Raw genomic sequence first — 14,732 nt, forward strand, 5'->3', positions numbered from 1 at the left:
AAATAAAAAAATACAGTCCCGATTAATAATCTAATCATTAAATATATTAAATAACAACATAGAGCAATTAAAAGGAATTTCCTCAGATTAATTGATGAAATTAAGAGAGAAACATAAGGAAGGTTAGTAATTGCAAGAGAAAAAAAGAGGATGAGGGAAATATAAAAATAGTTATTTAATTAAAATTTAAAAATAAATAATTTTACTTTTTTAACCCTTGGTAACGAAAATATAAATTTAAATTAAAATATATTTTTGAATAAGAGAGGGATTGTGGTTAATGTTAATATGAGTATTTAAATTCAACTTCTTCAGAAAAATAATTCCCTTAATCGAATTAAGTTCGGTTGGGTCGATTTTCAATTTAACCAAACTAATTTAACAATGTTAAGGTTTTTTTAGTTTTAAGTGTCATATGCACTCTCACATATAAATTGGATTTAAACTTCTTCTTTTTTGTTCCATTGAGCTTCTGTACATATATAATATTTATTATTAACAATTTTGGTTCAGTGACTAATTTAGTTAATTAATTATTTTTAGCTAAATCAATTGATAATTGGAATTTTAAAATTTCTTCTATTGATTTCTAATTGAATTAATTTCAATGATCGAATGATTAACTAAATTGATTTGATTTGATCGATTAATTCAATTTTAACTAAACTTTCACATTTTTAGATGTCATTTAAAACTTCATTTCAACAGGATTTTTTTCATTATACCACAAACTCATCTGAATGAAATGTTTTAGATATATATATATATTATTATCATAATTAAAGAAATATGTATATCACACGTAAGGATAACAAAATCTAAATCTCCCGTGGATTTCAAACTAATCCACTCTGGATGGAGCGAATTTTTTATTTGAAAAGTAAATACAAGGTAGAGTTGGGTGGATTTTTTCTTTTGGACACTGGGTATGGAATGATTTTGGTAATGACTTACCCCATTCTACTATATAAAATTATCCCTTTATATATATATATAAACTAGTAAAAGGAAAAAATGTAATATAGAAAAATCATATATTTTATTTTTAAATTTTTTTTTAAGGATTATGTTTAAATATTTATTTGATTTTAAAAAGATTAAAAAGTTAAAAATAACTAGTAAAAATTAGATTGAAATGGAGTGAGGTGGGGTGAATGAGCATCTATGGAAATAACAGTAATTTTTAAGATTATAACAGTGAGAATATCTTGTGCAAACTGGAAGAAAAGGAATCATTGAGTTTGAAGAGGATTGGTAAAATGTAGCTGGACTGCCCACCGTTTTATGGCTAATAAGTTGCATTGGTCAAAGTAATTTTAAGTATTCAAGTAGATAAGTAGAATTGTTGGTGGAATTTGAATTCAGATGGTAAAAGTTAGAGACATTTGGCTAAAAAACTGGAAGGCAGAATCAAAATAAAATATGCAACAAATTATGGTCCTCAAAACAAAATACAGATATGATTTTATTATAAAACCTTAAATTAAACTAAGCAAACTGTTCTATGGCAAGAAAGAAAGAAAAACCTAGATAAATATAGAGGAATTGTAGACCTACCTTTTTTTTTTTCCTTTCAGTTGCTTGCCTTTTTGGCGTTGAGTTGGCTAAAAAGATCAAGCAAGACGGTGCTCTTGCATTTGGGGCACTTAGGATCCACTTCCGATAGCATAACATACATGAGACATCGAGGACATCCCACCAGCACCATCGACATTCCTTCAGGGCTACTGGGATATGGCATCATCGTCGTCGAGTCATCGGTCGGCTCCGAAGACACACATGAGCTTCCGGGTGACGAAGAAACTGATGTGTTTGGCGACACAATAACTGGTTGGTTAGCCGACCTAGTTGGTGATAACTTGAGCTTTAATTCCACTTTTGGAGTGTTGGTTCTTCGACTCATTATGTTTTCAATCTCCTACAATTATAATCGTGAATTTTACCTGTTTGATAATTGTTCGCATCCAAAAAAAAAAGAAGAAACACTATCAGTTGAGAAATCAATGAAACAGTCGTCTGAAAATTAGAAAGAAAAAGGAAATGGAGAAAAAAGGGAACAAAGCATAAATATAAAATCACCTTTTGGAAAATTGTAGATAACAAATTGAAGGGTTTAGAAACAGGGATGGATTCAGCTAAAAATATGGGATAGGGGAAGTGAAAGAAAATGAAGGTTGGGGTTTGAATTCCTGGAAACTAGTCCAATAATATAACATCAATTTTTTAAATGAAGTTTGGGTTTGTCGAGCAGATTGATTTCGGGACCGCTCTTTAGTTATAGAGTTTAGACCTTTACATATGCAATGATTTTCGGGGATGATGATAGCCAGACATCAGACTTGATTTTCTTTATTTCTTATTTTCATCGTGGGTATGAGAGTTTAAAACCTAAATATAAGATGAATATGTTACAAAATAAAAAATAAAAAGTAAGTTTATTATAAAGTAATTGAATTATTTAATTTTTTTTTAAAGTTATTGAGTTGTTAATCAAAAGTTGTTCTTCTCCTTATCTTCCACAACTCTTTTTTCTTTTTCATGAAAAAGCTTTGAATTTTACGAATATACAAATTAAAACTCAAACAATTTTCTTCTTTGATTTCTGACATTTGCTGTTAGATTGATTTGAATTTAAGGTATGTTCTTTTGCTCGTTGATTGGTATTGATCTATTGTACCTGTCATCAAATCGTCGCTTGAAGTCCGCTACCCTATGCTAAAAGAAAAGAAAAAAAAAACCTTGATAATCCAATAGCTTAAATAAAAAATTTTAAATAATTTAATGATTTAACTGAAAACTTTTGAATAGTTAAGAGACAAATTTGTAACTTAAATGGTGCAACAAGAAAATTCAAATGAATATTTTAAAATTTGTCCTAATTTATCACATACCAATTTAAGTTTATGATTAAGTTGGTACAATGAAATTATTATTATTTATTTAAAAAATAATAAATGTTATTATGAAGATATTTTTTATATTAAAAATTTTCAATAAATGCAAACTGAATAGTAAAATACTAAATCTAAAGAATATTATACGAAGTAACACAGAGTTGAAAGGTGAAAAAAATATAGAATAGTTGGGTGACGAAGATTGTGAATTGGTTCCATGAATTAAATTAATAAAGAAAAAAACATTTTAAAAATAGAAAAGGGCAGAGATGTTTGGTGGGGAGACGCCCAATATTGCCTTACATAAGGACCGGATATCACCATTTCCAACTTCAATTTCAGCTGCAGGATTAAACAAACCTACTACTCCTATAATTTCATGCTTTAATTTTACAGATGATCCCTTTTAAAATAGTATTAATTTTCAAACTAAGTCAATTCAACTTGTAATTATTTGCATTTATCCAAAATAATATATATATGCAAAAAAAAAAGTACAAATATTCTTCATAATAATAGAAAAGAGCAAAATATAGTTTATTTTTTTACATATTAATTTAATGTGATGAAATTTAATTGAACTCAAACTTTGGAACACTTGATCCTCTATATATATTTACGTACCAATGTAAAGCCCTTTAATTAATCCAAAAAAAAAAAAAAGCTTACCATTAATTTATCTGAAGGATTTTTCTTTTTTCTTTATTCTTTTAATTTTCAATTGCCTGCTATAGATTCATATTTTCCATGTTAATATTTAATTTCTTTTAAATTTTGCATGATTAGATCTTTTAAATAATAATAATACCATCGTTCTTTCTTTCTTTTCTTTTTCTTTTTCCTTTTTTTTTAAAAAAAAGGGTTGTAAATTATATAGAAAATTTGGTCTAACCCAATCCGAAAGCTGAAAAATCAATGTGATTTTAAATCATTATTCAATAGAGAAGAATTTTGACTAGCTTCGGACGTTCAAAACTTGGAATTAATTATCATTAATGTAGGTTGATTGAATGAAAATGTGGCTTATGATTTTCCTGAGCTCTGAATGCAATTTTTCTTTCTTAAAAAAAGAAAAGAAAAAAAGAGGGTAGATATGTGAGATGATTTGTTTGAGATAAGTTGCTATCATGAATTGATATATAGCTATCCTTCCACGGGTTGATTAGTCTACCAATATAAGCAGTGTTTGAAAGCCTCCCCATTTGAATATGACGAAGAAACAGTGTTTAAATTCCATGTGAATGTATTAAATTTTAGCTAACAAAGTCACAAGCATTACTATCATGCACTAACATACTCACACCAATAGCAATCCGGTCATCATTGTTAATCTATTTCGTTTATATAATAAAATAAAATGACCTAAAGTAGACAATAGAGAACTCAATTAATGCACCATTTTTGGTCCTCTTAATCTTCATCCAGATTGTTACGTAGGTGAATGAGAGTTTATGAGAAAATTGCTCATAGCATCATAAAGAATCACATCCATTCTCTGTTAAGTTCAGAGTTCTAAGTTTGGAACTACATCTTATGCAAATTCCCCTAATTTCCAACATGTAATAACACCAGATGATTAGTTAGCGTCAAAGCAGCTAAGTCATTTAAAAATTATGATGGACAATCTATATTGTTCAAAGCTTCACTGCTTCATTTTAAAAGAGGTGGATAGGATAAGAGGGGTTGAAAGAAGCCATATAACTTACAACTTCAAACTTGCACTTGCATGAGTAAACAAGCATTTTACGAACACCAACACACCGCAATCGCAACATATCTTTTGAGATATCATAGCCTAGTCCTCCAAGATTTGCTGCCTCTCGAGCTCAAGAACATGTTCAGTTAAATGGCTTATAGTGTCATTTGTCTTGTTATTGCCCTTGCACTGCAAAAGTTGCTGCTGAAGGCTCCGCACAAGTTCCTGAAGTCTCTGAATGTTCTTCTCTTGTGATAAGATGATCAGCAACAAATGAAAGATTAGAAGTTAATCACAAGTAGAATAGCCGGCAAAAGATATGTATCATACCAAAAACATAACTTCATTATAATTTGCCTTTTCCCAGTAGCATATTGTAAAGGAAATAGCAATGCTCATTCATGGATAAGTGAATATGTGGCACCATAATTAGTTTCAAAATGAAATCAAGACTATCCAACAGATGCGACAACAGATAAAAGCAAGAATCATTTTATCAACAGAAATGGAACGTGCTATATCACATTTATGGCTTTTCCTCAATGAAAAGCTTCCCACGACAACTATGTCGAGCTTTGAAGGTAAAACCTGTGTAAAATGCCAGGTTAATCACTAAACATAACAGGTTCTCTTGAGGAAAAGATGTAAACCTCAGCAGGAAAACAAGAAGCATCAGCAATATTTCCAACAATTTATTTACTATAATAGCTGCTAAAGCCCATTAACAAGAAGTATCGGTAAACTGTCTGGATATAATGGATCATATGATCTTGAACATAAATCCTGAATATAAAGATAAAACTCAAAGAAACAAAGTGCAATGTTGTAGAAAAGAAATTGCTAAATAGGGATGGAAAAACTTTATATTTTACAAGAACTAACCTCCTACACAAGAATAAACCAACATCAGCAAGCTGATAAGAAAATGAATACAGAAAAAAGGTTTTGGAATTAAGCATATAGTAAAAACTACACATATATTACACCAATATAAAATGTGTACGTTTGAAAGCAACTAATGTCATTATTCAACTGTTTTCTATCAACAACACAAAGTTCAAAATTTCACTTACGAACCAGAAAAATGTAAGAACTTGTTACCTTTTCCTTCACAGCTTCTTCCCTTCTGGAAATTTGTTGCTGCTTCGGAGTAACACTAGGGGTAATGTCAAAGTCGACAATTTGATGTCTCCACTCAAACTGGGAGGTCATTATGAGTATAAGCAATAGGAAAACAAGTAACATGGGTCTTGAAATCGCCATGTAACTCCCTATAAAACCTGTAATAATTAAAGGAGAAGAAAAACTCACATTCAGATTTCGTTAAAACCATATCATAAACACCCCTTCAATTAAGTGACAGTGGGAATACCGAAAATTCAACGATCTATAGTTTGTTCAATCTAAGCACTTGATAAATCATGAGATGGATATTCATATAGAATACGCAGTAATTTCATAATAAACTAAACCCTAACACCTAAAAATTACCTAAAAGCAACTCTTAACGGTCAATTTCAGCTCAAAACCTCAACTTTCTGCTTGGTTGCTGAGAAATTTAAGGACAGGACAACTCAAGCAAAAGAAGAAATTCCACTTCTACTTTTTCTATCATCCATATTAGCTAAGGGAAGTGAAAATTAATCATTTATAAGAAACTCCAAGTAGCATAAAAAAAGAAACCTTCTCAGTAAACGGCATTTCGCTTTTCCTGAATTTCCTTAACAACAAAAAGAGAAACCTAATTTTAGTATCGTCGATGAAAATACGCGACTAATTGAAAAAGAAAAAAGAAGTGAGAACAACTTACAAATTAAAGAGGATAAGAAAACCCTAAATCCATGATGGATCAGCACATACCCGATTCCTCCTGTGGAAGTTTAAGTGATATATGAAGGATCAACACATATTTTGTTTGTTTTTTTTTTCCTTCTTTTTGAGTTTGATTTTCCTTTTTCCTAGTAAAGAATAAAGCAACTGTTAATGGCGCAAAATTAGAGTTCCATAAAGAACGAAAAAAGTTTCCGTTAATTTTAGTGTTATATTAAGATAAATTGGGTAAACTACACATATAACCATTCAACTATCAAAATTTTATTTTAAGCACTTAAAATAATTTTTTTTTGTAATTTTAGCACTTGAATTACATAATTCGTTGTTTTTTTGTTACTCCGATTAAAAACTTTAACTGAAATATGATATGATTTACCCATACAAAAGTCAAAACAAAATAATAGAAAGGTTAATATATAATGTTAGTCCCTGTACTTGTAAGAATTTGAGATTTGGTCCTATACTTCAAAAAGAGTTAAAAAAATTAATTCTGTTAAATTTTTAATTTAAAAATCCTAGTTCAATTATTATCGTGTTAGTAGTGGTAGTTTCTATTACAATTTGTTAATTTAACATCTTTATTTTCTATCAATATTATGCTACGCCATATGAGAACAGTTTAATCAAAATTCTAAGTTGGAAAATTTTGTCAAAAAACACTTATGATTTTAATAATTGAAATGAGATTTTTTAATTAAAAATTGAACTTAATTTTTAACCTTTTTTAAGTATAAAGACTAAATCTCTAATTTTGTCAAAGTATAAGGACTAATAGCAAATTTTAACCTAATAGAAAACACTAAATTTGGGCCAAATCTCTCAGGCCCACCTTTACATACTTTTAATTAATTATTAGATTTCGGCAAACTAATTATGGAGGTGAAAAGAAAATTTTAATATCAAAATAATATTTATAGAAGAAAATCTAACAATTGAATTTACAAGCTACACATAAATAAACTTTCATTAAGTCTCAAATTCAAAATCAATCCATAGATATTTAATTTTTTATTACTTTATTTAAAAAAATCATATAAAAGAATTCCATTGAAGTATGTCTATATTGGATGAAAATCCATTGCCCCTTATTTGTGCCATTGTGTGTGCCGCTCCAATCATGGTTTTACATGTGGATTATATTAATATTTAGTAGGCAAAAAAGTTTTTAGGTTTCATTGGTTGAATTCATTGATTAAGAAAATCATCATTGTTGCCCATTATGTTCAAGTTTGGGTATTTTTTTATATTTAATCTGATCTCTTTTGATTACTGTTTAGATAGTTAGGTATAAATCTCTTTTCATTAAATTTTTGGATTACTGATTTGTAGGCTCCAGATGTTTGTTCATATTTCAAGAAGATGGAGAACTAATAGACATATTTGAAATGCATTGATCTTCAATATAAAAGTTTCTTTTGGTATCTTGCTTCCTGTTTTGCTGATGATGCCATTTTATTTGAAGGTGGCTGTCAAGCAGATTAATGATTCTTGGTGCAAATAAAACCATGAGTTTGTTGGAGCTTCGAATAGGATTGACAAGTCTTCTTGTATGAATACCAGACTCATCTTTTTATGACTCTATTTTCAATAATATGAGTAGACCTGTTTCTGTTACATTGATTCTTTGCTTTTCCTGTCTTTGTTCATCATCTCTAATAACGTTTCCCAAGGTTCTTCACAAAAGTGTCCGAGTTTTTCTGCTATCATAGCAGATAACATTTACTACAAGCAAAATGTAAACTTTATCTTGACAGGATACCAGCTCTGTGTGCGTAAGCCATCTAACAAAATTGAGTAAATTGTTGAATTTGTAATTTGACCACAACAAAGAGTTGTTGTACATTCGAGAGTCAGGAACGAGTCCCTTTTTGAGTCATTTCATTAGAGTTTTAGTACTTCATTTGTCCTATAAATTTTTGTAAAAATCCATTGTAACTAAATACATTAGGTTTACAACCATCAAATCAAAAAACCTTTCTCACCCCATCCATTTCATTCAACACCTCAATAAGCCATGAGCTCTCCTTTCAACCATACCTAGAACTCATTGTTGTTTGAGCTCATAAATATCTCATATTACAAAATCCTGAAGATGCTTAAAACATAGTGGTATAAATTGATGGACAAGTCCAGAGTATTACTCTCAATAACTCTGTCTACACTGTTGGAAATATTTGAGAATGAAGCTATCTGCGTATAGAGAATAGTCTTCCTTTTTATTTTTAGGCCTTGATGAATTTCAAGTATGAATTAAAAAGTCAATCAGTTCTCCATCTTTTTGAACTATGAACAAACATGGTGAGCTTTCAAATGAGCAATACCAAAACAAGTCAATTATTTCTCTATCAAAACAGATCAGATTACAGAAAAAAGAAAAATACCAAAACTTGAACATTGTTGGGAACAGTGATTCTTGATTTTTGGATGACGAATCAAACCCAGAAAAAGAAGTTTGAAAATAATTTTTTTGGCGAAGAGAAAGAAATCGCACCATCCTCTTTTGCTCTTCAAATTTGTAGGCAACTTATAATAAAATATTAATATAATCCACATGTCGAATCATGATTGGAGGGGCACACATAGGGGCAGGGGATTTTTCTCCAGTTTATATATATATATATTTAAAAAAAAATATGTATCTGCAAAATTAAATCTCCGTAATCGAATTATGTGTCAAAATTGAACCTTTTAGAACATAAAAGATGGAGGAAATATTAGATGATGCATAAGATTCAATGTCACAAGTTGTTCAACAAAGTGGCATATATCTGAAGCTTTTTACAGGCTTGGAACCCTCCTAATAAAACTGTAAGAAACAAAGCCACCAAAGTAAGGATGACAAACGTTGCATAAATGAAGCGGAGATTGGCAGTCGACGGCGCAAACAAAGATAACAACCATTTTGGTGAGTCCCCAGACTTGGGAGATGTTAGTTTGTCAATTGACATCTCCCCAACACCCCGTTCTAACTCTGTCGATGCTTTTGCAGCCACCACATAGTCTGCTGCTTTAGGCTTCCTCAATTTGATTCTCCGGTTTGCCGTGCCCTGTAAATGGGCTACATGGGGTTCATTCTCTTTCCTTGGCTGCTCACGTCTCCTCTGATCCGCGTCTGAACTGCTCGCAATCCTAGGCGAGATACCTGGTCTAGCTGACAAGGGTGTTTCATCAAGCTTGATTATATCATCTTTCAGTATCTCAGCAAAGTAATCTTCTTCAGCATCGGAATCCTGGAATTTTAAGCAAAAACATATCAGAATCCCGGGGGGTTTCCACAATCAGAAGTACGAAATTGAGTTCATATGCATGAATACTATGTGGTACCAGGATAACTTCTTATGAACAAACCTTCTGAGGTGTAGAAGAGTCTGTTGCTCCGACTTCATTGGAAAGTTTTTGCTCGGATTCGGATGCAGAATCGAATTGCTCAATAGAATGAGAATCGTAACTACTAGTACCCTTCTTCAAATAGGCTTTGTCCCCTTTGTAAGTGCCAGTCTGGTCAGCACCACCATTTGAGGTAGCACAGTTGCTGTCATGTATAGGTGACAACTGCGGTGCATTCCGAGGAGCCCGGCTTGATGTGTTATTCAGACGAAACTCACTATTCTTCCTGAGGCGGCAAACAACTAGGGAATCCTACAAATTCACAAAGCAAATGTCACAAATAATTTCAAGATCAATTGTTGACTAAATATCTTCCCATCAAAAACCCCATAATAGCAATCGAAATCAACCAAGAACTGCATGCATCATTAACTGCGTAGATATAAGCATATTGCTTGACTACAAATATGAACTTGCGACATATTTCTCCCTGATACTAGTGCCAACCATTGTCTTCGAGTTAATTACCCTTTCTTGTCTTGTTATTAGATTATCCGACTAGTCTATTCGCACAGTTTCCAATTCGAAACAGCTAGTAAATTTTGCTGTATTCGGGAAGAAAAAAATGCTTCAGTAGGATAGGTTCTACAGCTTCTAAAACATATGCTAGCAATTTTTGTTCATGCCTTCTAACTATGTTTGTTCATTTAACTCGTCATTTTCTCTTAAGTACTCACATCTATGTCTGACAAATCCAAACATGAGCATAGAGGTACGGTCTTTCAAATATATGAAAAGATAGAACAAAAATGCAACATCTTGAGTAAATACCCTTAGATTGGAACCATCATACATCTAATAATTATGAAGACAAATCACCTGGGACTTCCCATTCATGCAATATTCATGCATGATCCATTCTGTTCTTTCCCCTTTTGGTGCACGACCTGTGTGGAACACTAGAGTTCTTTTCGTACCAATCACGTTAGAACCCGACTTGACATTACGTTCTTTCCCTGTGGCTTTCCAGTAACCCTGTTCGGTTGCCCGTCTACTTTGTGAACCGTTTGGATACTTCCTCCCACGAGCACAGAAGAAGAACCACTCGTTATCCGACTTTATGACAGATTTGTCTGGATAGAGAAAAACTACCAGAAATTAGTGACAACAACCTAAGGAAAAAAGAAATCTGGAAATAAAAGAACTCTACCGGAATGTAAACAATTATCTGCAGCATGCAAAAGACAATCCAGATGCTAATTGTGTAATTGCACAACAGAAACACAGCCGGATAGTGGGCATCTTAGATATCCAAATACGTAACCCAATGAAGACATTTTACCTAAAATTAGGTAATTAAGATACCATTCTCCAGGCAAAAGTAGAAAACATCCTACACTTAACAGCTGCTAGCCTTCTTTGCAATTAACCAATCTCTATATCGAAGCGCAAATTAAGGTTCCATTCTTCCTGCTACATCAATTTTATTTGTGTTTTAATCAATTAATGGAAGTAATTTGAGAAATTTCAGTACATCAATCAATCCAAACATTAACGAAGAAAAAAAGTAGACTGTGCATAACTAAAAGGGAAAGTTTGAACTTCTCTACGTGAAGTAAAACAGGATATGAGAAACAATACAAGTTTACAACAGACTCATACATCATAATATTGGTGAGGCATCAATAAAACTCTCTCAAATTTTACGGCCACACATGATCTAAATTAGATGACAACTTGGGCCACCTTGAATTCTAATTTTGGAAACAGTGATTTTCAACTGCTAGGAAGATAAGGTGATAGTCACGGAAAGCACTCAATTCATTAGGTAAACCTCTCAAAAGTCAAAACACAGGTTTCAATGCCTGGGCTAAATTGTTTCCACACTACTTTCTACCCTATAGGTTTCATTAAACTTATGCAAAGCCATATTTTCTAAAGAACTAAAAACTTAAAAACCAGAAACAGTAGCATTGCTAATTTGGCATCAATGTTCAATTTCCTATTCATCACTACCTCTCCCTCTGTCTCTCTTTTGTTTTTATTCTGTTCCTAATTGAAAAGACAAATTAACTCAACTACAAATTATAGGTCTACACTTTTCCTTGTTTTGCATTATGTTTTAAAAGAAAGAGAAAAGCAGCAAAATGACAACCGCATAACTTTTTCAGTATCAGCTCAAGTCATGTCTGGGTTTCTACAGAAGGAAATAGCTTTAAAAAGCAAAATTAACAGTATTAGAGTACTGCAGTTTTCAAACATCTTCATCGACATACAAGCTTCACCGCAAGGGGCAAAGAAGAGCAGGAATCTGTAAGACTGCAATATGTGTGTGATTCTAAAGTTGTGTGAAGTAAGGAAGCAAACCTGGTAAGTCCCAAGGCTCATATCTACAAATTTCAATCTCAGGAATGACCTCAACACACTTCTCATAGCCCTCCAGCTTCTTTGTCAAGTAGTAAGAAATCAATTCAACATCAGTTGGTGAAAATCTAAACCCTGGAAACATTGAAGAAGCTTCTATAGACATCTGGGTTTCTCTTGAAACACCTTCACCTGCCATCACCCTACCTATACTAACTTATCCTTCTCCTCCCTTTCTTTTTTTGTTCTTTCTTTTTTTACTTCTGTGTTTGGCGTTTACGTTAAAACATTAAATGGAGCAATTTTTTTTTTTAAAAAGGTCTTGTTTCTTGGACTTGTTCTTGTAAGTCCTGTTGAGTTGAGTAGGACGTTGTTGTTTTTGGGTTTCTTTTGCCTTTTTTTTTTTATTTTTGCTTTTGGTTTGGATAACTTTCGGCTTTGAATGAAAAATAAAGGGTAAGTTCGGAGAGGTGGTGTGCTGTCTGTGCTTTGCCTTTGCCTTTGCCTTTTTGCGGGGTTTGGAGGGTTTAAGGGTCTGTCTGAGTGTGGTGGGATGGAAGTGAGAGAGATGTCTGATTGTAGCAAATGTGAAACTTGGGGCCGAAGTGAAAGCCACGTTCGACAGTTGGTACGGACGGCGGTCGTCACATGACATCCCACGTGGTTTTGGACTCATTCAATTTCCATTACTTTTTCCGCCTTTATATAATGTCTTTTATTTTAAATCTCCATAAAAAAAGATTAATTTTTACTAAATTCCATTATTTTTAATATAAGAATCATATATATAAGTTACGAAATTATATGGGAAAAAATAGATAATATATTGAAATTTTTATATAAAAATTTAAAGAAAAGAATATTTACGAATTTTAAATAATAATATATATATAAAATAAGGATAACAGGAAATAAAGCAGTAAATGAGATTCTTTTTACTGCTCACACAATCCTTAACAATTAAGTAGCAAGTAGTGTGATGAAAAGGATTGAAGTATTTTTTATATACCCGAAGTTAAAAGATTCTTCGTAACGTAGTGTAAGTTAAGAAGGGTTGGTTCAAACTGGGGAAAGCAAGAAGCAGATGTTATATCTAAAGTGGAGTCATTTGCAAAACAACAATTAGAAATGGGTGCGTAGGCTGGATATCGGCAGGATCCAAGCTGTCCCCAAAAACAGTTTTGCAGAAATTACTCGCCATTGATTTAGTCAACTGTCACATTTCGGTTCCTAAAACCTGCCTACTTGCCACCCTCGTAAAACGTGACTTTATTCAATATCAATTTTATTAATTTTTATTGAATAACTTAAACTAAATTAATAAAAGAAATTTCAAGATTGATGGTGTTGTCTTAATTTTTATTTTGATTGAAATGAAAAAGTTAGAGGGTCTAGAAATTTTAGTGCCATAGGTTTGTGACTTGTATGGATTAAATTGTAATATTAATTTTATTTTTAAAATTTTAAATAAATAATATAATTTAGAATTCATATAACATTTGGTCAAATGAGTTTAAATATTACATATTCTTCTTAATGCATAAAGAAAGTAAAAGATTTCCTAAAAAAAACAAAGTCAATATTTACATAGTTAAAATTTTCAACATTTCCCTTTAAAACAATAATGGACATAATAATGCTTTTTTCCTTAATTTTAGAAATATGTAATTTGATTGATTTTATTTTATTCATATATTAATATGAATTTTTTTTAATGGAATCCAATTTAAATCAATGGTCGTTATTGGAAGATAGAAAAGAGATAATTTCCTCCATCGGATTAGAGCCCGTCATTAATTGAAAAGAGAGAGAAGATTTGCCTTCCCTGAAAAAAAAGTGCACCTTTTAAGGCTAAATTTCCATATACTGCCAGGAAGGATGTTCTTGGAATTTATGGTTTTGAACTGTTTTACTAATTAAAATGTGAGACAAGTTCTAATTAGATATGAGAAATCGTAATGTTGCATATTATGCGAAAGATGTTGGTTCCCAGGAGCGTAAGTGAAGGGTTAGGAATGGCAGCGAACAAATGGCAGGCAACAATGAAATGAACACGAAACAGTACGGTTGTCAACGAAGAAAAAAAAGATGAAAAAAGAGTTATGGTGGATGAAAGAGAGGAGTGAGAAACGTTGAGAAATTTGTTTATTAAAAGCACCATTTTTTTTAAGTTCCAACCAATGGACTGTTATAGTTATACAAGAATTGAGCCTTGTTTATTAAACAACCTTTGGATGGGTTAGCATGGAATGAACATCACTTCAATGATGTTCAGCAAATGCATGTTGTTCTAATAATTCAAGATGAGACTTGCAAGAGTAACATCCCTGAGGCCGGCCTGGAGAAAGAAGAGGACAATGTTTGAGTTATGATACAACCCATGTGAGCTGTTGGATTTCTTGTCAAAATGTATGTTGAAAAGACATTCAAATCAACACTATTTGATGGGGATTAACTCACATGGATGATGTCGACTTGGTATGTATTTTATATAGAATACCAACTAACATGTTGGAAATAATTGACAAATAAAACATACAGTATTCTTTCTTTTCTTTTCTTTTTCTGTCAATTTCTTGGAGTATTATATAATGGTTAGTCTTAATCCTGTCTCAATC

General features: G+C 31.8%; 2 protein-coding genes and 1 long non-coding RNA gene across 3 annotated transcripts; all 3 read right to left on the reverse strand.

The window, feature by feature from the left end:
* Positions 1 to 1,435: 1,435 nt before the first annotated feature.
* LOC121217650 (uncharacterized) lies at positions 1,436 to 2,412 on the reverse strand. Its single transcript, XR_005913791.1, has 2 exons — positions 2,080 to 2,412; positions 1,436 to 1,943 (listed from the first exon to the last, which is right to left on the reverse strand). It is a non-coding gene; the product is annotated as an uncharacterized lncRNA (long non-coding RNA).
* Positions 2,413 to 4,361: 1,949 nt separating this feature from the next.
* On the reverse strand, positions 4,362 to 6,603 carry LOC107906678 (uncharacterized). The gene is made up of 3 exons (XM_041093403.1): positions 6,451 to 6,603; positions 5,692 to 5,870; positions 4,362 to 4,833 (listed from the first exon to the last, which is right to left on the reverse strand). Exons 2-3 carry the CDS (start codon positions 5,851 to 5,853, stop codon positions 4,690 to 4,692), a joined length of 306 nt encoding a protein of 101 aa, XP_040949337.1. The 5' UTR covers positions 5,854 to 5,870; positions 6,451 to 6,603; the 3' UTR covers positions 4,362 to 4,689.
* A 2,479-nt stretch (positions 6,604 to 9,082) lies between these two features.
* On the reverse strand, positions 9,083 to 12,346 carry LOC107906677 (NAC domain-containing protein 89). Its single transcript, NM_001326980.1, is given in 4 exon segments — positions 9,083 to 9,653; positions 9,772 to 10,062; positions 10,630 to 10,883; positions 12,118 to 12,346. Coding segments are annotated over 4 exon segments (1,233 nt in total). The 5' UTR covers positions 12,314 to 12,346; the 3' UTR covers positions 9,083 to 9,161.
* Positions 12,347 to 14,732: the final 2,386 nt, after the last annotated feature.

Source organism: Gossypium hirsutum, chromosome D05 (assembly GCF_007990345.1).
Source record: "Gossypium hirsutum isolate 1008001.06 chromosome D05, Gossypium_hirsutum_v2.1, whole genome shotgun sequence".
Lineage (NCBI taxonomy): Eukaryota > Viridiplantae > Streptophyta > Magnoliopsida > Malvales > Malvaceae > Gossypium > Gossypium hirsutum.